This window comes from Neltuma alba, unplaced genomic scaffold (genome assembly GCF_004799145.2).
Source record: "Neltuma alba isolate B1F8T4 unplaced genomic scaffold, ASM479914v2 tig00011426_pilon, whole genome shotgun sequence".
Classification (NCBI taxonomy): Eukaryota; Viridiplantae; Streptophyta; class Magnoliopsida; order Fabales; family Fabaceae; genus Neltuma; species Neltuma alba.
Genome location: NW_021636109.1, coordinates 279,811 through 304,187, shown reverse-complemented (window position 1 = coordinate 304,187; position 24,377 = coordinate 279,811). Strand labels below are relative to the sequence as shown.

General features: G+C 36.1%; 3 protein-coding genes and 1 non-coding gene across 5 annotated transcripts; 3 read left to right on the top strand and 1 right to left on the bottom strand.

Moving 5' to 3' along the window:
• Nucleotides 1-890: 890 nt before the first annotated feature.
• On the top strand, nucleotides 891-4,148 carry LOC114713442 (uncharacterized). Of its 2 annotated transcripts, XM_028898091.1 has the most exons (5): nucleotides 891-1,572; nucleotides 2,296-2,480; nucleotides 2,996-3,193; nucleotides 3,272-3,449; nucleotides 3,890-4,148. In XM_028898091.1, the coding sequence occupies exons 1-5, from the start codon at nucleotides 1,050-1,052 to the stop codon at nucleotides 3,925-3,927; spliced, it is 1,122 nt and encodes a 373-aa protein (XP_028753924.1). In that variant the 5' UTR covers nucleotides 891-1,049; the 3' UTR covers nucleotides 3,928-4,148. The 2 variants fall into 2 exon arrangements, with proteins under 2 accessions (XP_028753924.1, XP_028753923.1); XM_028898090.1 differs by lacking the exon at nucleotides 3,890-4,148 and having other exon boundaries at nucleotides 892-1,572; nucleotides 3,272-3,746.
• A 1,980-nt stretch (nucleotides 4,149-6,128) lies between these two features.
• Nucleotides 6,129-6,202, top strand: TRNAI-AAU (transfer RNA isoleucine (anticodon AAU)). Its single transcript has one exon. It is a non-coding gene; the product is annotated as a tRNA-Ile (tRNA).
• A 1,967-nt stretch (nucleotides 6,203-8,169) lies between these two features.
• On the top strand, nucleotides 8,170-10,442 carry LOC114713429 (36.4 kDa proline-rich protein). The gene is made up of 2 exons (XM_028898072.1): nucleotides 8,170-9,001; nucleotides 10,139-10,442. The coding sequence occupies exon 1, from the start codon at nucleotides 8,264-8,266 to the stop codon at nucleotides 8,993-8,995; it is 732 nt and encodes a 243-aa protein (XP_028753905.1). The 5' UTR covers nucleotides 8,170-8,263; the 3' UTR covers nucleotides 8,996-9,001; nucleotides 10,139-10,442.
• A 2,099-nt stretch (nucleotides 10,443-12,541) lies between these two features.
• On the bottom strand, nucleotides 12,542-19,593 carry LOC114713435 (CCR4-NOT transcription complex subunit 10-like). The gene is made up of 6 exons (XM_028898078.1): nucleotides 19,107-19,593; nucleotides 18,124-18,210; nucleotides 17,298-17,480; nucleotides 17,093-17,179; nucleotides 16,912-16,983; nucleotides 12,542-14,869 (listed from the first exon to the last, which is right to left on the bottom strand). Exons 1-6 carry the CDS (start codon nucleotides 19,308-19,310, stop codon nucleotides 12,923-12,925), a joined length of 2,580 nt encoding a protein of 859 aa, XP_028753911.1. The 5' UTR covers nucleotides 19,311-19,593; the 3' UTR covers nucleotides 12,542-12,922.
• Between the last annotated feature and the right edge of the window lie 4,784 nt (nucleotides 19,594-24,377).

Genomic DNA, 24,377 nt, shown 5'->3' with positions numbered 1-24,377 from the left:
ATCATCCATTGTCATCAACTTATAAATACCTGTCAATTTTTCTACTCGTTGTCGCTATAAGAACTTATATTTTGATTGTCTGACCTTTAATTTTTTTCCCCCCAACAAAGATATGAAGTCGATTTTTTTTTTTGGTGGCCAGAAGAAATGTAGTTTGACAAGAGTTTTTATTGGGTCTCTTGTATTATTCTCAAGAAAACATGATTATTATTGTACTAGAAATGTTCATTCCTATTAATAAGGTTGAGTCTAGTGGATTGACGAATTAATTTATTAAGAGAGTTGTTTATATTTAGTATACGATAATATCTTGAATAATATTACCTCTAATAAAAAGATATTGTGATTAGCATAACAAAGAAATGTTTATTCCTTTAATGTTGTAGTGTTGAAATAAGTCATATGTTAATTGCCCCGTTTTCAGTCGTATAATCTACAGGCAAGATAGTAATCATTTATACAATTCAATAAATTATTTCCTTTATTTGAAAAACACAAAAAAAGAACTATTAGCCTTTTTTCCCAATTAGGTAAAATTTTAACAGACTTTAGGTCTTTTTGCAAGGAGTGGTTGAGGCTTATTAGTTGGTTGAAGACATATTAATTTGAATTATAATAAAAAGAATAGTATAAAGGGTTGAACATATATTTGTTGCTTAAGTTTTGGATTAGGATGTGGCGAACATATATTTGAAGAAGAATTATATACTTAATTCTGAAATAAAATTGTGTATGCTGAAGATTTATACACCCGCCAGTAGTTGAAACACAGGCCAGCCTTTGAAGTTAAGTCGCAAGCTTGTGAAAATACACATTTATACACAAAATATTTATTCTACGAGGAAAACATAAGAAACTATAAAAACAATTAAACATCCTTAATTTGGTGACTTCCCTCTCCAATCATCTTCCTCATCTCTGACTTTTTCCCCAGAGACTTCATTTCTCTTTTGCTGGCTTCGATTCGGAAACCTCAGTACCGCACTGACCATTGACCCAAAACTTAACAAGAAAAATTTACTAAATCTTCACTTTTACTCTTAATTCAGATGTCTTGGTTCTTCAAGACTCTCCAGTCCAACGACGACCTCCAATCTCCCCATCCTCACACAGCCGTTACATCCGCGTCTTCACCAGAGCGGAGCTCCTCCGGCAATCGCCACGGTGGCTCTGCGATCAAAGATGACGTATCCTCTCTTTTCCGAGGCGTCGCCAATTTCCTCGCTCCGCCGCCATCTTCTTCTTCCGCTGGCAATTCTGTGGACTCGTCGTCAAGAAGTCTTGATGTCGATGGGATCAGGAACGATCTGGCGGAAATCGGTGGAACCTTCAAGAGCTCGCTCTCCCTTCTCTCCTCCAATAAAGTTGTCACTGGAATTTCTGAGTTTGCCTCTCAATTAATTCTGCCTGAGGGCCAAGCTTTAGAGGATGATCAGGGAGATGATAATGGTGAAGGTGATGATCGGAATGATGGGGTTGTTCCGGGGACGACGGATGAGGTTGTTCGTTTTGTGAGAGAAATTTCTAGGCGGCCCGAGTGTTGGATAGAATTTCCATCGCCACTCGATCATGGTATTTCCATCTCTCTTTGATTATGTGATAGTAAGGTATACCGTTCATGGTCTCTCCCCGTTCTTTTTCAATTGAACATGTGTGATTCTTGGCTGGTGGGGGTTACTGGAATTAAGTTGATCGCTTTGGGAATTCTAGTTCGAGTAAACAAACATAATGATAACTAATTAGTGGCAATTGCATTTCCACTTGAACTTCCTCTGTAGAAGGTTGGTCTTTCTCCTGAATTCTTATTTTGGAACTCCTACATTCCATTTTTCTGGGGGGGAAATGAAGTTTTTTCTTTGATTATTGGCTGATAGGCTCGCAATATATGGAAGGGCCTAACTGAACTTATGAAAGGATTGAAGCTTTATCTCACTTATTCTGCCATAGAGGACTTTAACTGTTGCTTGTGTGTTTTGAGGAGTATGAAAGCTCTAACTTCAACAGTTTCTATATGATAATATGTAAGATTTATTCTTGTGAGAAGGCCAGCTCAAGCTCCACATGATTGTAACGTCAACAGGATTCTTGTGTCCTTCAACATAAGTCAACACTCACCTCTGCAAATGCTCTTTGGAAGAAAAATGATTGTGACTTGATCTGTCAGATAGTTTATAACATTGCAAGTGCGTTTTGTGTGGCATGCATAAAGCAAGATAAACCCAACGAAATGTGTTGTTCTTTGTTCTTTTTTTCCTGCTTCAATACTAATTAAGAAATTTCAATTTGATTTGACAGATTTCAGCATGTCCAATTCCCAGAGAGAACATGTATTAACTATAGAAAGACTGGTGCCTGAATTGGTTTCACTTAGACTCAATCTTTGCAGCTACATGAACGTGGAAAAATTCTGGATGATCTACTTTTTGCTGTTGCTTCCAAGACTAGATCAACGTGGTTTTGAGTGCCTGTCAACCCCAAAGGCAAGCTATGTTTCTTCAGATGTATTTTCGATTTTTGAACCTGATTTTCAGTAATGGAGAGCTCTATATATAGTCTCCTTGACCAATCAGATATGGTCATTTTACTCCACGATTATATATTATCCCTATCATCCTTGTAGATTTCTGTGATAAAATAAAAAACCCCCAACAAATATTTATATTCCTAACATTTCTTGTACATATGAAGGAAGTTTGTCGCTCCAATAGAAAGCAAAGCTCTATAATAGCAGACATTTTCTATGGTTTTAGTGTATGCCCTTGCCTATTTTAGGACCTTCGTTTAGTTAGTTTTGGCGTGTTTATGTAACCTTTTCAGGTGGTTTGATCTGTGGCTCCCATGACTAAGATTTATCTGTTTGAAGATAATATGTGTATATGATCCTCCTTTCTTTTTTTTTTTTTTTTAAATATACTTGTCTGAAAGCTGAGTGGCGATGTTCCCTAATTATATGTTGTCTCATGTATATGTTTTCCCTTTCTTCTTTTTTGTTCAGATTGTTGAAGCGAGGGATGCGCTTCTGCAGAAACTTGGAGAGAAGAGAGACTGCCAGATAGAAGAACGTGATCAGTTAAGTCAGGATCAAGAACACAGGGAGGACATTGCAATAGGGAGAGAAAATATTCCATCCGAGAAAACCAATACCATGACCGAGAAAAGAGATGCAGCAAAAGGCCTACAAATTGATGACACGGTGAGTAGTGAAAACTGGTTGGAAGATGCAAAACACTGATATTAGCTTTATTGAATTGCTGCGTAAAACTTGATACAGGAAGATATCTCATTCAGTGACCTAGAAGATGATGGTAGTGATCTCTCTGATAGAACATCAAGCCATAGGAGGGCTCAGGACACAAGGGGTTCATCACCTGATGGATCCAGTGACTGGGTTCAACTGAGTGAAAACTCAGAGAGAGGAGGCAGCCGGCGCCAGGCCGCCCATTCTAAAGGTAAGGAGTCGGAAGACGAGTCAAATGATTGGCTTGATGTTGATGATATTTAATTACATTTATTGATTGATTAACTGGCTGAAAAGGTTCAACTTTGCCCCATTTTTGGGGCTTTGTATTTAGAAAATTCCACTATGGTGTAAAGGATTCTTTATTCAGTTCTCCAACATTAATATTTCTTGTATAGCCAAAGATCCTGTGGCAGCCACATTTATCTTTGACAACGTGGGGGAGGCAAATAAAAGGATACATACGTGCAAAAAGCTGAAGTACAGCTTTTAAGCATTTGCTATTAAATTTCATAGCAAAAAACATACAGCATGTGAGATTCCCCCCCCCCCCCCCCCTCTTTTACAGCTTAATATTGAAGCATCCGTATGACTAGATGCGTTAAAAGTGAATCATGGTTTTTGTCATAAAATATTGAAATTCATATTCAGGTTGGCATGCAAGGACGATACTGATAGAGACACGGTAGACGATGATCTAAAAGCCCAATAAGATGCTAGAGCCGTCGCGCAACTATTCTATTACCACACCAAGTCCACAATACAATCATTATTCATTTTGAGACTGGCCCGTTACTCAAGTCATTAACTACTTACCCCCAGCCTACAGAACAGAAACAAGACTTAGATAAATACTCCATCCGAAGTTAAAGAATTTATTCCTGAAAATTAAAAATATTAGTTAAGTTAATTATTTTAAAAAGAAAAAAAGAGACAAGGATAATCGAGTGAGATATGCATAACAGATCTGTCATCATAAATTCTTAATGAATCCTTTTCTCCAATAAATCACAGCGAGACAGATCGTTGTCCTAATTCCCCCCCCCCCTTTGAAGAAAACGAAATAGAACTCATGGTCCTTGCCATCCATTGCTACAAGTCTCTCCCAACTCAAACACACAGAAGAATATCACACACCCAAACATGATTATGATTGGTGAGCACAATCACCTGGTGAGCCTCCAAATCATGCACTTGCGTAAAAACCCAAATATTTCTCTCATCATTCAATATCACTTTTGCAGCTTCTGATAACTTATATGGCCTGTTGCAATTGTTCAATATATATACACTGACGCTGGCCCTCGTCCATCCATAATCATTCTCACCATCAACCAATGTTCTCTACATATAATATCATATAACTCACACCTAAACTAAACACTTCCGACCGTATCCACATGGACCGCATGTGCCTCTGTATCTTCCCATACTCTCTCTTATATATAATTTCATGATAGCATAGAAGAGAACAAAAAATACCAAACTCTTCTTCATAAATTTGATTTTGAAAGGGAAAATTATAATGACATTTTTTTTTATCTGGACCCTATCATGTATGAGAGTAAGCATGCTATTCAATAATCCTAAAAGTGCTTTCAAATAATTTGATATGAAAAATTTGTATGGATTTGCTAGGTAGGAAGAAATGCCGTGTATGCATGTGTGTGTGTGTGTACTGTACTGTATACATAATCCAATGGATTGTGTGGCGATGGATGAAGCAAATGCCACTTGATCATCACAAGACTCCAATCTCCATATTCACATGCTGAGAGTCCATCACTGCGAAGAAATTGAAGCCAATAGATTTCACACTACAAGCTAATAAGAACCCATTTAATGTCTCTGCATAACAAGACAATACAGACGACAAAATTCAATTAATAGGCCTCGCTGTTTTCTTCCCCACAAATTCTGTGATCCAAATTTCATATCTTCATCATCATCATCACAAGAAGAAGAAGAAGCAGAAGAAGCAGAAGGAAGAATTTTTATAACTTCTTCGATGTGACTTGTTGAATGACTGATCAGTACTAATTTTTCATCTTTGTTTTTTCGGGGACGAAAAGATGTCTGGACTTGGCATGAACAAAGTAAAAGATTAAACATCTCAAACCTTGAGATATCGATCCAAAAGAGACACACACACATATGGACCACTAAGATATCAACTATGAAGAACTAACAGATTGGTCACTTACGGTTTACTGTGCCGTATAATATGTATATAGATACAACTTCCAATGATTAACCGGTAACTTGCTTTGCTATATATGGTTGGTGATGATGAATGGTATATTCTAGCTGTTCACATGCAATTTTAGAACGCAACAAAAATGGGATGAATGAGAGAGAGAGAGAGAGAGATCACATGAGAGAGTGAAGAGAAGAAAAGGCAGTGACTCACGGATCAATATAGAAGGTTACAAAGAAGTGAAGGCATTATAGAGAGAGGCGTGTTGTGAGGGACAGACAGAGACCAAAACTACGCATCTCCATCAAAGCCCATCCCTTACTCTCTCTCTCACTGAATCATCATTTTCTTTGCCTCTTCTTTTCACATGGGGTGCCACCCTGTACTGTTCCCCTACGCCCACTCTCATTTTATCCTCTTCTTCTCCATTAGCTGTAGCTACTCTGCCATACATCCATCTCATCACCACTCTCCTGACTCCTCCATTCTTCTCCCTTACTAAGGTTCCTTCTATTAATTTCTGTTCTGGCTATAGCTAATTGTTAAATTTTGTATGCTAAATGTTATTTCGTTGCAATTAAGTTTCTCGAAGCCGCGTCCGATGAAAGGAGTTTAATAGGGTGCGGGATGTCGTTTATGAAAAGATGGCATATATATTGAATTAAATTCTTGTTGTATTTCTCATCACGAGTTGGCCTATTAGCCCAGTTGGTTAGAGCGTCGTGCTAATAACGCGAAGGTCGCAGGTTCGAGACCTGCATGGGCCAAATCTTCCTATTTTTTCCCCTCGGTACCCTGCACCTAACGATTCTGGTCCCTTTTGCCATAAACTCTAGCCAGCCTTTTTAAAGTTACGGTCATAATTTGCTTTTTATGATTCTTTGTTCTTTTACGCCCCCAGACCTTGAATCTTCATCGACAATAATATATATCATTGGATCTTGGATTCAGTTCTCACTTTTCATTATGTAAATTTGTAAGTACTGCCATTTCATTGCAATGCCCAAACACACACACACCCACGAGCCAAAGGGAAAGTTTGATCTCATGATTAAAGAAGAGCATAGTGTTAGGAAGAAAAAGCAAGAAAGCGGTAGTTAGTGTCCCATAAGACCATGAAAAAGAATACCAACAGTGAAAAACCAATATACTGAAACATACAGCTTGAAAGAGACCACTCGAACATCCTCTGTGTGAGAGTTATCAATTGGGAGAGGACAAGGTAGCATTTTGTGATTTTCCTGATTGGATTCCTTTATCCTGAAAGTGATCAACTTTGATTAAATTAAAATAGCGCAATTAGCCAAGTCCTTAGTTAACCAATATTATAATCCTCAAGTGTTCTTCGGTTGCCGACACAGTGCAACTATATGTTGGCATATTGCAAAAATAAGAAGTCTTCTGGAATTATAGATCAGATCAGGATTAATTCATCGACATATCAGATAATTAATAAATTAAATTAATTAACTTTTTGAAGTGTCTATCGCAAATTCTATGTATGTACGTGAACGATGGGGCCAAAAGTCCCTTCACATTTCACTGGTCTCTATGAAGGTCTAATCATTCAGCCATTACCATAAAGACACATTAATGTTAACCTTATCTTCGTTTCGGGTGAACAAATAATTAAAACAAGGACACTTTCTTTTCCCTGTTTGCAGTTTATTCCATTTCATTTCTTGCAAGATTTCAATCAGTGGACATGCATGATCCTCAGCAACAGAGAGATTCTGAATTATACCTATGAGTTCCTTCCTGATAGAATGAGTCTAACTTGACCTTTGAATGTGCAGCTAAATTTCTTTTCCTCCAAATCAGATTTAGAAATTATTTATTTTATAATATATGGGTGTTCCTATTCTCTGGGGGGGGGGGGGAAAAAAGATATCATATTTATTACCCGTACTGAAGCATTCATGGAATACTTTTATGGCTCTTTATGCGAATTGTGAACTTGATCTAATCCAAGTGTACGTATCATAATACGATGCTCTCCTGGCCAGCTGGTCTATTGGCATAATCATCATGTTGGTTCTGTTATGCACATGCAAGAAAGCAAATACATTCTTTGATTCATAAGTATTGAAAAATGAAAAATCAATATATACTTTTTGGTGGGGTGAAAAAGAAACTTAAGTACAAGTAGTTTCTAAAAATCGCGTGTCCTCAGGGACCTGCTTCTAAAAAGCTGTTGCCTTTTTGCGCTATACACATACACAAGATCATAATTACTCTTTCTCAGTACATTTCCAGAAAACTACTAAAAAACATGAACAACTTGCTGTAAAATTCTGCTCTGCTAACATGCAATCTAATCTAGTGAACTAATAATTACTATATGGGTGATAAGTAAGTATTTTTTTTCTTCTGATTAATTAGCTAACTAGGAGTTCCTGTCAGTGTCATGGGATGATGAGATTAACATCATGCTTTTTATTCCCTGAAAGTAAAGAAGAAGCCAAAATAGAAATGAGATAGATGTTTCAGTGTGTTGTTTAGTGAAGAAGAAGAAGAAGAAGAAGAAGAAGATAATAACACAAGTAAAATTGATGATTCAACATGAAATATAGAGTGGCAAGGTAATTTTGCCAACTAGCATTTCACTGTCATCGACCATTTTGACCGTAGCAATTGGCCCATCATCACGTGATCTACTTTTCTGAACCTTTTTTTTTTTTGTTTGCTTCTTTCATCACTCTATGCTGCTTCTCCTATATATCACCTTCTTCTTCCATTAAAGCTTGTATGCTTACCGGTCATTCCTTTCTTTCTTTCTTTCTTGTTGCAGAGGACATAACTTGAGAAGTTTTGAAGCTCCTTTAAGCATGGAGTCTTCAAAGCTCTATGCTTTCCTCTTCATTTCCATGCTTTTTCTCTCCTCTTTCTCTCCCATTCTTGCTTGTCCCTACTGTGGCAAAGGCAAACCTCCCAAGAAGCACAAGCCCGCCAAAAAGCCTCCCGCTGTCAAGCCGCCGGTGAAGTCGCCGCCGGTTAAGCCACCAGTAACCCTACCTCCAGTAACACTGCCTCCAGTGACGTTGCCTCCGGTGACTGTCCCGCCAGTGAAGCCACCAGTGGACTTGCCTCCAATCAAGCCACCGGTGGAACTTCCGCCGATCAAGCCACCGGTGGAACTGCCGCCGATCAAGCCACCGGTTGAACTGCCTCCAATCAAGCCACCTGTTGAACTGCCTCCAATCAAGCCACCAGTGGATCTTCCTCCACTTCCGCCGGTGCCGATTCTGAACCCGCCTACTCCGAGCAAAGGAGGAGGGAAGGCGCCGTGCCCAGCACAAGCGACATGTCCGATAGATACACTGAAACTGGGAGCTTGTGTGGATCTTCTGAACGGATTGGTGCACGTAGTGGTGGGAGACCCGGTGGTGAACAAGTGTTGCCCAGTGCTGCAAGGGTTGGTGGAGCTTGAGGCGGCAGTGTGCCTCTGCACGACGTTGAAGTTGAAGCTTCTGAACCTCAACATTTATGTTCCCCTCGCTCTTCAGCTTCTTGTTGCTTGTGGCAAAACCCCTCCTCCTGGTTTCACTTGTTCCCTCTAAACCCAGTTAAGCATATATCAAGCCCTAACTCCCTCTCTTTTCATGTTTTGTTTTTGTGTCCAGTAGAGCTCAAAGGACTAATATATGTTAAACTTTATTCACAATAAACACAAATCTCACATGTTTATACTTGGTCTAAAAAATATATATGGATATTCCGTTCCATTGTTTTAATTATAATTAATTAGTTTCACATTCCATATTCCATGAAATGCCCAACCATTGTTTAATAGTGAATCTTATAATCTGAGACAGAAGCTTCCCAGGTTCCGGAAGCTACCTGTGGCTAATAATTAAAACAGTAAACCATAATCTAGTTAGTCTCTCTCTCTCTCACACATACTATTCTTTTTTGTTTGTTGGTTTTCCTTTACATTTTGGATTGTTGCAAGGAGATAATTAAAAACCTATGGTCCCGTTTGGTACGAAGTATTGAAAATGAAAGATTGGGATTAGAATTGCAACTGAGAAAAATCATTAAAATAGTATTTAGTATAAGTAATTGTTTGTTACATGGGATTAGATAAACCCATAGAAGTGGGATTGGGGAATAACACTTCCGTTATAGTATTCCCCAATTCCATATTCATAGGTCTGACTAATCTTCTACAACAAACAATCTCTTATGTTAAATATTCTTTTAGTAGATTTTTTAAATCCCAATCCCAATCCCTATTCCTGATTTTCAATACTTCCTACCAAACAATACCTATGTGCATCAGCTAATAGTGACCCCGAAACTTTTGTTTTTCATATTTGATAAGAGACTATTTATGCCGTCAGAAATTCAAAGATTAGAGAGCACATTCTTGACCAACACACGCGCACACACATTATAAAAGGAAGCAATCAACAATGAAATATGATTGTGATACTGTGGCTATTTACAATTGACAAGGAAGCGAAATAGGTTACTCTATATTTTTACGTGCTATACTACAGTTCACATGTCTTTCTACTGTTTATCCTGAATAGTTTTTGCTTCATGGAAATATCTGTGTGGTCATTCTTGAAGAGAGCTGGGTCGTGGAACAATTAATCATTGATACTTATCTATCATATACGTTTTTGGTTTTATGATTTGCCATACCCGTGAACTTCTTGTCTTTGTCTCATTGCATGCCATGCAACTGTTCCTCGCAGGTGGTCGATGAATTGAACGTGTGGACCAAATCGATCGACACGAGATGATATCGAGCCACTATTGTCTCTCTCTCTCTCTCTCTCTCTAGATTGGAATTTATTGCTGTTGTTTGGTTATCTCTCAATATTGTTAATTAAAACAATTTGTTTTTCTCAATTCTCAGAGATTGTTGTACGTACTTAAATTTTTATGCATGTTTTAATATTATTCCAAGCTAGGTCATTTAGCAGATATGCTTCTGTGACGACATTCCACAATTATATATGATTCGCATTTTGCTAAAGTTTATTATTACCTTCTATATATTCCATGATTACACACACACACACTCATTAGTACTTGATTTAACGTTGGCAAATCAAACTTGGGTAGCTAGTTGGTAAAAGGAAAAAGTGAAAAATGTATGATTGCTTCGTTGGATTGCCTTCATGAACCCTAAATTTGAGAGTTAAATGTGACATTTCATGTAAAAGATTCCTCTTTGATTGGTCCACCACAGTCCTACAGGGAAAGATATGGTTCTGGGATTTCAATGGGCTAAGGGAATTCCAGTAGGATTGCATAAAGAGAGAATGTTACCTTTTTCAATGAAAACAAGTGAGGGAGTGGTGTGACACAGAGATATTGAAGCAGTGGTACATGTGATCTTCTCTTGTCTCATAGCGGCCACTGATTATTCCTAAATATTCATTCGCACTATATATTTATATGAGTACTCTCATATTTCCAATACATTCTCTGCAATCCTTATTAACCATTTACTGCTAGTAACCAGCTTCTATGACATGATATATCACAAACTAGAAATAAAACTAAGCTTTTCGATTCAAAGAAGGTTATTCACACTCATATAATAGAATGTATATATATATATACCCATCTGTATCAAGTCCTAATTATAAAAATTAGTTATAGGAAGGCGGCCATGGTTCTATGCATAAGATTTCCATCAATTTTATCTCTATATATATCAAACAAATTTGTGTAAATTATAAACTGATATGTAATCTAATGTTATACAAAAATTATTTTATATATATCATGTCACATTTATTAGAATCAATTATATTTAGCTTTTTTAATTTACCTAAATTAGTTAAAGAGCTCTTGTATTAAATATCAAGGGAATAATTTTTTAGAAAGAATTATTATGAAGTCCTAAGAAACAAAATGTAATCACATAAAAAAAATCTCAATAGTGGGTAACATAAACCCTTTTTTATTTTTTGCACTTCTACTTATCATGCTTATGTTGGTTGTGAGATTTTCTTAGCATTCACATTTCTTCCTTAAAACCTGATTCTCCTAATTTTTTTTGGGTATTCACATGCCCAAAAAAAAGGGGGGGGGGGAAGAAGTACCTTGTAATTAACGTGTATCATACACCTGAAGGAAATCTAATAGGTTTATTATCTGGGATCTTAAATTTAAGAATTAATCAATAAGCTATTGATTGAAATACTAAATGGTCTCACACAAGTTCGAATATCAAAAAACGTACTTGTTAGGAGGGTTTTAACATTAATGCTTTTGGCCCAACAAAAATTATTCTTAAATCTAAAGTTACTTGAAGATACACTGAGTTACACAATAAAAAATAAAAATTAGACGATAAGTTTATCTTGGAATATATTTATTTTTTATATCATGATCTGGGTTAGAGTTTATGCTCACGCCTCACAGTGTCGTTTGTCTTGAGCTGTGGTCCTTTCCAGTATATTAAAAAAAAAAAAAATGATCTTGAGCTGAGGTTTTTGGGTTTGTGTGGTTTGGGTTTTCGACCCACTTTATTAGATAATAAATGTTTGTTTTTAGTGGGGGAAAAAATATTCTTCTCAAATTTTGCGCATTTACAAAATCTGCAATGCAATTACTTCTAGAATTATAAAGAAGCATCAGCCAGTTCAAGCACAAAGTTGAGGTGTGAGCGTTGATAGATGTCAAAGTTTAAATCTTTTCAATAGATGGGAAAAGCTTAAACATAACTGTTAGCAATCATTTTTATTATGATCCTTAAAATTTAACATTAATGTTTTTGGTTAGAACTGTTGGTCCTTGTGGCTTGTAAAAAGAATTAAAGTTGGGGTTAACAGTATTAAAAAGTGACATGACAAAATTGGTGAGTAAACTAATAAGGGACCTGGATTGTGATAAAAAGAATAGGAGCTTAGAAACGCAGAGAGAGTTCTGGAAAGTCTAATCAGGCGAATTCATGATCAATCGGCACAGGTAGGCTCCATATATCAGGCCTGAACCGAAATTCCGACCATTGCATTTATTTACCAAAAAAAAAATTAAAAATTTCTCATACTTCATTGGGCATTACAAAAAGTAATCAGAAGATCAAAAAAATTGGAAACAATACATGAGATCTGAGCTCCAATATATATTCCATCTGGGTGTAAACCAATCATGGGGGGCGAGTCAGAAAGTCAACTCTCCAGAACGAAAGTAGAATTAAGATTCAAAATAAAAATCGATTTTCCAGTTCTTTCTCAATGTAGGAACTTGACTCTAATCTTGAATATCAACTACATTAGCTTCTAAAACACAATCCGAATCAGAATTACAACTCAAATTTCACAGGCGGGCATCAGCACTAACCAAAACACGGCCACCACCAATGAATGAACCCTAAATTTGAAAATATGGGGAAAAAAGGACCAGAAAAACTTATTCTCTGAACAGAACTTATATATATGTTACAAATGCTATGAAAGGATTAAACTATCCTCTAACTATAGCTGAGGTGGGTCAGCCATGGTGAAATGTCAATACAACACTCACGAAGATTTGTTCAATGTTATTCCACTATGGAGGAACTTAATTCGGCTACACTTTTTTAATTTGGCTAGAGCTTCTTGTTGCTTACCAAGTGAGAGATCCACATAAACTGAAGTAAGTGTGGCTTCCGGACTGTTTGGTAATATGGATAGAGCCTGTGTCACCAATTGATAGGCTTGCTCAAATTCACCCTGCAAAGCAGACATCACTGCAAAATTAGCATAAAGCGTTGCGCGTGCCTCCTCTGGCTTGAGGAAAACAATAGCTTGTGAATCCTCAAGGGAAGGATTATTCGCTGCCGTGGATCCTCCATTCGCCTCCTCATTTTCAACTACCCTTTTCACTTGCCATTTATCGCAGTCCTCTAGGCTGAAAGGCAAGTCAAAATTATTTGACCCAGACAAATAAACTGACAAATGTTCAGCCGCTTCCTTCGGTCTATTTAGCAAGCAGAGAGCCTCTGCTGCATAAACATGTCCTAGAAAGATGTAAATCTTGAGACACTCCGGAAGCTCCAACAGACATCTTGCAACTGACAGTGCCTTCACAGGGTTGTCCAGCTCAAGCTCGACAAAAGCCAAATTGGCAAGAGTAGCTTGCTTAATTAATTGATTTTCTCGTCTACAGATGTCGTCATAATAGGTTAGAGAGTTCTGAATGAACTCCTGACTAATTCCTCCCTTCTGCTCTTTTGCGTCCCCATTTGAATTAACCTGATTTAAACCTACTGATACTGAAAGTGCCTTGGAATCAATGCCATGTAAGTTTTTATTATTTGAATTCTTTGAAGACAAGAGTTCACCTGGATCGCTTTCCTCCACTGAAGAATTTGAAGGCAAACCAGACTTCAGACCTGTCCTGCAGGAATCCAGCAAGTGCAGGGCATTTAAGAGACACTGCCGAGCAAAAGACATGGATAACTTTGGTTGTCTATCATTGCCTGGACGACATTCATCCCTTTTAGATGAGTTCACAAGTCCATTTCTTGGAATCTGATCTTCCACAACAAGTTGCCTCCATTTTCCCTTCCCAACAACACGAACTCCAACCAAGGAATCTGATGGAGCGCCACCTGAAGTAATGAGGCCCTTTTCCAATGCCATGAGGCAGCATTCTGACAGTCTGAGCCACAATAAAGGCTGCTTATAGAAGATCAAACTAGCCTTCTCAAAACAGCATGCGGCAAGTATTGGTTTTCCACAAGCCAAGTACTGCACACCACTATTATATACGATAAGAAGAGAGTTATCCCGCGAGAAAGTGGCTAGCTTTAGTGGTTGCTCCTTCCTAAGCGACGAACAAGCAGTTAATGCCTTTGAGAAGAACAATGATGATGTCTGGTGTTTCCCAAGCTGGTAATAAATGCACCCCAGATTGTTGTTGAAAATACTAGTAGTAAATGCTGCATCAGGATCACCCCGACCTGATGCCATCAATAGCTTTATGGCTTTGCGGTGGTTACCACGAGCATATTCAAGCTGAGATTTCAAAAGCAGGGCCATGGACGAGTCTCTTCCACGTCCTACATTCATGGCCAACTTGACTTCACGTTTTGCTAGCTTCAAGTTCCGTGTAAGAAGCAGAAAACGAACCTTGTAAAGTTGCAATTTAAGCTTTAACTCAACAGTAGACAACTGATCCACCAAAGCCCTCGAATGATCATTTGATGACGGGCCAGTTGGCCTTGCTAAGTTTTGTCCACCCATATCCAATATCATGGCTTCATAGTCAAACGTCTCATCAGATAAAGCCCTGGATAGATGATTTTCAGATGCATTAACATTTGGACCCAAATCTGAACTGGATGCATCAGCAACTGATGCACTAGATGGGACATACGAAGACTTTGTAATTAGGTTAGCAGATTGCTGCTGTGCTGAATTCACATTGTCACCTTGACTCACGCAGCTAACACCAAATGCTTTTTCCAGATAAGTCAATACATCCTAAACAAAACAGATTCCAGATCAGAACAATGCATTTGTAAAATTCCAAAGCTACAAAAAGGAAGCCAAAATAAATATTTATGCCACTACTAGACATATTGATAAAGGAAAAATAAGATCAAAGGGAAAAGTGAAATACGAGAACATTTTATCACTTTTTTGTATCAGGAAAAAATGAAGAAAGGGAATCTCTCAATTGAAGTCTTCATATTGTAGATTGTAGAAGTTGAATCATTCAGGCATTGTAATGCCACCCACTCCAAAACCTTTCCAACCAGCCACAAAAGATCAAAAACTATAGATATCAGATCCAATTCAGAAACAAATGCTACTCTCCAGATAAGGCACAATCTTTCAATGAAAGAAGAAATTATATTAGGACAGAGTATAGCACAAAGGATAAGATATCCTCCACCACCGGAGACTTGAAAATACACAGAGAAGGTACATCAACATAATAAACCCTCCAGTTCCTCAACGTGGCCATCAAGGAAAAGGAGGCAAAAAATTTTATCATTCAAGACTTTCTGCATTAAATTCCATAACCAATAGAAATCTAAAACCCCATTTACATCCTCAACCATAGACTGTATATTCCAACTTAAGGCAAAAAAAATGTTTAAGATTTGTTTCTGTCATAAAGGTGAAGTTTTATTGGTTTCGTTAATTAGAATTAGTAGTGTTATCCCCAAATCACACAACACATTTCTGTTCATATCGCCACCAACTCATATCACTGGCCAAATAGTTTAAGATCCAGAACTGCAGCCGGAATCGTATAATGGACCCAAATTGCAATTACTACTTTGTCCGAAACTTCAAAAAGCAATAACATTGTTGGGTGATTGAATCTATGGCGACTACTAAAATAAGTTCTATTTCAATTATTTTAAATTTATACATTAAAAACCACACTGTTCTGAGTTCAGGTTAATTATATACGATATGAAAGGTCAGGACTCTGGTCCTTTGGTTTTGATTAAAAATATGTAACTGCTGTTTTCTTCCTGCTGTCATGTCCTTCCAATTTTCTCACCAAGCATCGGGACCTTTTCTCAGCTTCCACCTTTTTCAGGTTATCATTAGCTACTGCAGTGTAGTTAATTCACGGTTGTACTATGCCTCCTAAACATCTTATTGAGTATTTTGTTGATGTTATTTGTTTATATATTTTTCAATTTCAATTTTTCAAGATCTTACCATTTGATACATTTCACAAATCAGAAACATGCCTTCTAATTCATGATCAACTACTCCGGAAGACAGAACTTATGGGCATGTAAAGGAACGAATACACCCAATTGTAATTTGTGAATAACAAAAGCAACCTATTCTTGAGCAAGCTACAAGATTATAGAAATAAGTTATAATTTGAGCAACTCAATCCATAATCCATATCAGGCGAACAACCATCCAGGTCCATAACAACAAACAAATTCATTTTATCCTAAGCAAATTGCATCAGAAGCCACAACCAAACCGAATACCATAACATACCATGACCATAAAAAACATGCTATTGGCAACATCTATTACTCAACTTACTGAATGTTCTCAAGTGGCAGTTGGCAAGGTTTTCCAAAATCTCAATTACCAAATCAACTAATCATCAATTTAATGGTCAATAAAAAGACCGTGCAACACAAACTGTGATTGTCAATCTAGACTCAGGATAAGATTCATATCAATCAACTCGGGGCATATTGTATCTCTTCTCTGTAAAACATATTAGGCATGATTTTTGCACTGAAAATCCAGACTGCTTCCACGTGATCATCATAGCATGACGGAAAACCAAAGGAGTGGATGAATTTATTTGCTTCTACATGCATATCAGTAAAATTTACACTCGGCCACTACGCTTAGAAAATAAATACCCACAACACAAGACAAAAAGTTACAACAACGACATGACATATGTCAAGGTTGATCATCAACACATTAAGTCATAAAACTTGCAATCCCTAAAAAGTCAAAATAAAATCATGAATATCATACAACTTTGATCAAAACAACTAAAGGAATAGTCAAATAGAACTTACAGCTGACTTTGATGCATCATGGCAAGCAAGGCTAGCATCCAGCAGCAGAAGACAAATGTGTAGAGCTGTTGTCTGGTTTTTGAAAGAGGACCACAAAAGTGAGAAAATACGAAGAAGAAAACCATTAAAGCATCATTTAATTTTTCAGAATAAAATAACACTAAAGTAGCCTGCGACATACCTCATCTATGGGTTCAATATTTTGATAGAGGGGTTCCAAAACTGATAATGTCTTTGAATACTCGTGCAGATGGAACCAAACAATGGCCTAAGACAATGAAATCACAAAATAACATAAATTTACATATTCTAGCCACAAATATGTCCTTTTCAAGAAACAGACAAGATAAGAATAAAATCAGACTAAGGAGGAAAATCTAACATACAATATTTAACATTGCCACAGAAGAATCAAATTCATCTGTATACATCGTACTGGTGCTACTTGCACCAGAAAACTCAGGCGCCAAAGCATTACTTGCTTTGGATCCCAAAACAACTTTATTTCCGACATTGTTAGCGGAGTCTCCTTGTTCACCAGAAGCCTGAGCAAGTTCATTGCTTTTCCTCTGAACCAATTTCAGAAAATGAAAAGGAGTTAGTACGAAAAATAGAGATGATGGCTATAAACTGCAACTTGAAAATAAACCACATCAACCTAAATCAAGTTTAAATTGCTAAATTCGAACATCATGCTTCAGGCCCACTTCACCAAAAGCCTAAATAAAATTCCCTACCTTATGCCATTGACTTTACTGAATTAATTCCGTAAAAGAATAAACTACTCAAGCTTTCTTTAATATTATCATAAATCACAACCAGGGGAATCAATTTACGGCTTCATCGTCATCACTATATCCTCAGTCAATTCTAGCAAGTGTTAAAATCCAATCTCTTTTATTATCTAAAAATAAAATCAACTCCCAGCCCAGCTTTATAATGTGAAATCCATCTGAATTTCTAGATCAATGTGATTCACTGACATTTTCTACAAAGCAAGAGGCTCACAGACTACAGTATAGAAGAAGTCAAATCATGATTCAAGGTTACCATCATCATTACATTTACAAAATATTTCAGATATGGCAATGGTAATGGCACATCTGAATTCCGGTTTTCTGATATATAGAGATAAAAAGATATGGTTATCCCCAAGTACCAGGTAATAAAAATAAAAACACAAAACCATAATCACCTTATGAAATAACTTACCTTGACGCCATTGAGTAATCCAATCAACTTTTGGGGATCTGAACAATCATCTCGAAAGTATTCAGCAATCGCAATATTATGAAGGACCTGGGTATGAATGAGAATAAGCTTTAAAAAAACGGATAATCCATATCATTCCTTCTACTGAAATCAGGTTTACAGAATGTTTTTCTACAAGGCCCCATTATTGAAACTTATTCACGACATCACAAACTAATCCATCAGCAGAATGCCACAAAAAGGAACAAATGAAGAACAGTTTAATTCCAAGAAACGGGAATAATTTCTGATGTTAACTTAGAGATTATAAGCATCCAGTGATTGTTCCATTTAAAATTAGACACCCATCAAGTAACTTCAACCAAAACTAACAAATTTTTCCTAACAGTCAAACTGATAAAGGTTGTCCTCGTGGAAATTTCCAGGTCTCTTCTAGGAAAAAAAAAATCTAAACAACCAAACTTTCTGTTCCACATTCAATAAGGTACTTGTTCAATAAGTGTAACCAATTTCTCCTGATATACAACGTTCTTACATTCGGACAAACAGATACAATTTATAAATTCATTTAAACCAGCTTGACGCATCTAATCCATCCCATGCAAACTCTTGCTAGCAGATGAAACTTAATAATTTTATGTAAACCAAGTGAACCAGTAAACGTTGCGGTTCTAGCCACACAAGCTTAACTATAAGTGCCCGTAATATATGATGCCTGGCGGACCTCAAAATGAACTTACCATTTAGATGAAATTAAAACGCAATCCATTAATGACCTAACGAATATCACTTGCTGCAAAATCATCACTAGCCCAAGAAATGACGAGGTGGGGAGACAAATTCAGGTCAACTTGAAACTTTCAGGGCTTGGACGATGCAGATTATAATGACATGTATTGACTATTTCAGAAGCACTGGCCACACAGAAACGAAGAGAGAGAATGAACGGTGATAGGATCCATGCAATTCAAAACGAGAATTACCTTGGGATCATCCGGTTTCTTGAGCAGGAGCTGTTTCAAAACCTCCACACATTCGGCAAACTTGCCAGACTGGAAATGCAAGGCAGCATCTTTGGCCAGGGCAACGGTAACGGAGAAAACAACATCGTCAGGACCAGTGGTCGAAGAGCCATCGCGGTTGGAAGAAGGGGCTGCCGTTGACGACGATAAATCTCGACCTTCCATGCTCAGATCGAGTAATCACAATATAAATCGTATCTAAAGGTTTATGAGAAGGAAGAAGAAAAGCCCTAAATTGAGTGAGCAGGGAGTGAAGAAGGAAAAGCCGAGTGCAATGAATGTGAATTACATTCAAGATCGAAATGAGAAAGGAACTTGGAGAAACCCTATAATTCACGAATTTGCAGAGAGAAGGCCTCGTATCTGTATGTTTGCTTGCTTGCTCAGAGAGAAACAGAAGAGGAAAACCTACTCGCCGAATCAGAGGAGGTGAGGATAGAAAGAGAAGGACTCGAAGAACGAGAGAGAGAGAGAGAGAGAGAGGGAGTTTCTTTCTTTCGTAATAATTTTTCTTCTTCTTTTTTTGCCGGGATTTTAATTATTTGAGACATTTTGCCCTGTTTAAAAAAAACTGTTAGGTTTTTCATTATTTTTGTTAAAAAACTGTTTATGATAAAGAAATAAAATAAAATATAGTTTTTCGTAGCGTGGCAGAATTTTTTTTGGCCAGATACTGGAGAAGAAATATAGCTAAAACAAATGGACGTAACACCAAATATATTATTAATGTGGTCAGAAATTAAATTAATGTAAGCAGACTCTGTTTCACATGAAAGACAAAAGCATTGATAACAATAACTGCAAGGAAAATTAGTAGTAGTTTTTTTTTTTTTTACCAGCAAATTAGTAGTAGTACTAGCATAGCATTGATCGAATTAAAATAAAATATTGAAAGTAGAGAGATAGTAAAAATTTAATTAGATGTCATTTTATTTAAAAAAATAAAAATCACTTTCTGAAATACTATAAAAAAATTCATGTATTTTTTTGGTTGAAGCTTCTAATTATTGCTTTTATCAAAAATTAAATATTTTGACTTAAAAAAATTAAATACAAAGAAGGAAAAATGACAGAAAAACCATGGAAATTACAAAAATCTCAAGACATGAATCTCAATTAAGTGTTATCAAAACTTGTTAAAATATTGTAAGTTTGTAACAAATTTTAATTTGAAATTTTATACTTTTCACAATCTTTATCTTATTTTCCCTACAAAGAGTGGTCTGTGTATACTAGCGAGACGTTAGATGGTGATTCATTGACTCCCCAGTTAAATTGAGGATTGGCTGATAAGTATAAAATTAGAAGACTGTCAAAAAGCAGCATTGGCTGCTTTGCTCCAGCGTAACTGTGTTAAGGGAACACCACGTTTAATTGATTGTACAGTAAAGAATAGCCTAATCCTCAAGTTGTTATTGAAAATGCTAGTCACATTGTAAAGGATTTTTGGGAGGCTAACAATTTTGCTTATACCTGAAACTAATATAAGGTTCAGTCTTTAATATAAAAACTAATTAAGTAATTTGAATAGATTAGGAAAGTTTGTTAAGTTAGTTATTTGTAACAAATAGTTATAATCACGTGTATTAGCTAAAATTATCATTTGATAAAACTTTTAACATATGCAACTACTATGAAAATTACTTTAGAAAAAATAAATACATATAAGAGGCAGAGTTGATTGAAGTCTTATATTTATAACCAAATTAAATATCAAGCTAGCTCTTATATTAATGACATAGGTAGTAAATATTGGTCTCAAGAAAGTACTGATTTTGCAGCTTCCAAATAATAATTGTCTTAAAATTAATTATTGCGCTTTTGCAGAATATTCAAATGAAGTTGCTATCAGTTTTGTGGTTACTGGTTAGAGACTCTATAGGTTGGCTGAATTGGATGGATTTGCAAAGAAATGCAAGGCTTCTTATGTTCTTATGGGCAATGGAGGGAGCAATTTAATATGTTATTCATAATGAACTGAAAAACATAACTTTTGAATATAATACTAAATATGCTCATTAATATAAAAACTAAATAATTAATTTAGAGAGATTAAAAAAATTAGTGAAGTTGAATATTTGTAATAAATGTGGGTTGACTTTTCTAAATTATTCTATTTAATTAGGTACTTCGGAACCACCTCTTAGTGAAAACTTAATACAATCAATAAGAATATTTTAAAAAACACATTATAAATTTGAAAAACAAAGCAAATTGAAGTTTTATATTTAAAACTAAATTCAACCTCCTAACTAATTCTTATATTTAAAATCAGAGATAGTAGCAATTAAGAATGTTATGTCTCGTGATGGGGATGTGATGTCTTTGTTGAAAAATATTCTTCTTGAAAGAAAATTTATCAAGAATCATTTGGTAATTTGGATTTCAGGAGAGGTTGATTTAATTGCTAAATAGTTGGTTAAAACTACTCGTAAAAGATGTATGCTATTATGATTGGGTTATTTGTCCACCACCTTTTTTCTGAGTCGTTAAACGTGAATGCTGATTATGGTGAAAAATCTGATGCAATTAGAGTGGGATTTGGCTGAGTTTTTTTTTTTCACCTTGTGTTCGTTATGTTTTCTTACATTATTGAAATAATTATATGATATAGTCTGTTTTTTATCCGGCAAAAAGAAAAGCTATTAAACAGAGAATGAGAAATAAATATGTTAGTTGTGGTGCAGTTGTTGGGGAATCATGCTTCTGCAATTTACTAACAAGAGGTTCCAACCCGTTCATGATCCGATTATTGGAGTGGAGTTCTGCGCTCATATGGTCACCACCGAAGGCCGACCCATCAAGCTCCAGATCTGAGACTGGGTGGCGATGAGGATGACGGTGATGACTCAAGTGGAGAAGGAGGGGGTGAAAGTGCCGGTGAGCTTGGTGAAAAGCCAAGCATTCTAGCACTTGGCGATAGTGATAGAAGACCCGTTTGGAACAGTTTATAAGTAACTTATAAGCTGCTTTTTAATAATGATTTATAAAATACGAGATAAATATGTAAGAGAAATTTTATCTCGACTTATGTAAAACGTGTTTATAGGAGATTTTCACCGTTTTGCCAAACTAGACCAGAGTCGAGGAAGAAGATGCTGCTATGGTGAGAAAAAAGACAGTACTAAAAGAGAAAAATATCAGTAATAATTGAGTTACAAACTTAGTAAAACTGTAAGGACTGAGTTGTAATGAGTGGAGTTACAAACTTGGTCAAATTACAAGACTAAATAATTAATTTTTTTTTCTATTTTAAAACAAACAAAACCCAGATCAAAAGCTTCTTCTCATTGTTTTGAAAGCTCAGAGATCAAAAGCTTGAATGATTATTTGTAGATTATTAAGCAATATGATTTGTAGCTTGCTATAAAAATATTAAGCAATATTACAAAAATAGAGCCAAGCCAAAATGTTTGAACTTCTATAAACAACTATCATTCCTCACCTGTAAACCAAAAAAAAAAAAACTATCATTCTTCATCTACTAGTGCAGTGAATTTTTTTTGGGTGAAAAGTGCAGTGAATTTTATATTATCAATTATTATTTTTAGATATTTTAGATTTTAGATTATTTTATAATTTACACGGACATATTTTAGGGTGTGTTTGGATAAAACCAAACCGTGGTTTGGAAAAGTGATTCTGGAAAATAGATTCTGGAAAGAATAGATTTTATGAAAAAATGATTTTGAGAAATGAAAGTGTTTGGATAGTTGTTATCAGAAGCACTTTTTATATATACAAATTATTTAAAAAAAGACATAAGTTAATATGATAATTACAGAAAAAATAGATTTTATGATATATTTTAATTTGAAGGAATAAAATTGTTAATAATATATTTTTTATTAACATAATTAATAATACATAAGATAATATAATTAATAAATAATTAATATGTATATATATTTATAAAATATAAGATTAAATATGTTTATAAAAAAAATAACAAGATACATATCCTATAGGCTCTCACACTCTCCCTTTTTTCTTCAAAAACAAAAAAATTTTGTTTTTTCTAAAACTATGATTTTGGTTTTTGGGTGGGTGTTTGGGTGATTTATTCCCCAAACCATGGTTTGGGGTGTCACCCAAACACAACCTTAATATATGTGTGTGTATCCAGCTATCACTCTCTTCTGATCGTCCTCCTAGCTTTAGAATATATTAGTTTTAATAAAGGGAAAATTTCACTGTAGGACCGCAGAAGACAATTAATCTCAAAGAGCCCTCAAAACTTTCTGAAACCTCACTGCAGGACCAAGGGGCCAATTTGATATTAATTCCACAAACGAAATGACGCCACTACCCTTAGCATCAGGTGAACCAGTCCACATGTGAACGGACTGATTCCATGTGTGAATATATGTATTTCTTCTGCAAATGGGCTAGTTCCCCTTACAAATGCGATCTCCCGCACTTGTTCCCTCACGGACACATGCTTCAGGTGAACCAGTCCACATGTGAACGGACTGATTCCACGTGTGAATATATGTATTTATTCTGCAAATTGGCTAGTTCCCCTTACAAATGCGCTCTCCTGCACTTGTTCCCTCACGGACGCATGCATCAAGTGAACCAGTCCACATGTGAACGGACTGATTCTACGTGTGAATATATGTATTTCTTCAGCAAATAGGCTAGTTCCCCTTGCAAATGCGATCTCCCGCACTTGTTCCCTCACGGATACATGCTTCAGGTGAACCAGTCCACATGTGAACGGACTGATTTCACGTGTGAATATATGTATTTATTCTGTAAATTGGCTAGTTCCCCTTGTAAATGCGCTCTCCCGCACTTGTTCCCTCAAGGAAATAAGTTTCTACTAGGGGCAATGGCGTCATTTCGTTTGTGGAATTAATATCAGATTGGCCCCTTGGTCCTGCAGTGAGGTTTCAGAAAGTTTTGGGGGCTCTTTGAGATTAATTGTCTTCTGTGGTCCTACAGTGAAATTTTCCCTTTAATAAAAGTACCACTTTGTCATCAATTATTCATTTTACTATCAGTTTTCTATTTGGTGTCAATTTTAGTGGAAAATGGATAGGATAATAAAAGCTTGTAAATTTTGACTCTTATGTATGATGACTTTACGCCAATTTAAAAGGTCGACATAAAATTTTTTTTTACAGGCATGGACTTATTCATTCATACTTTATCCAAATAAATTATTATCTCTCAATACTGTAGTTTAGATTGATGCAACTACTGTCTACTGTCATCAAATGAGTAAAC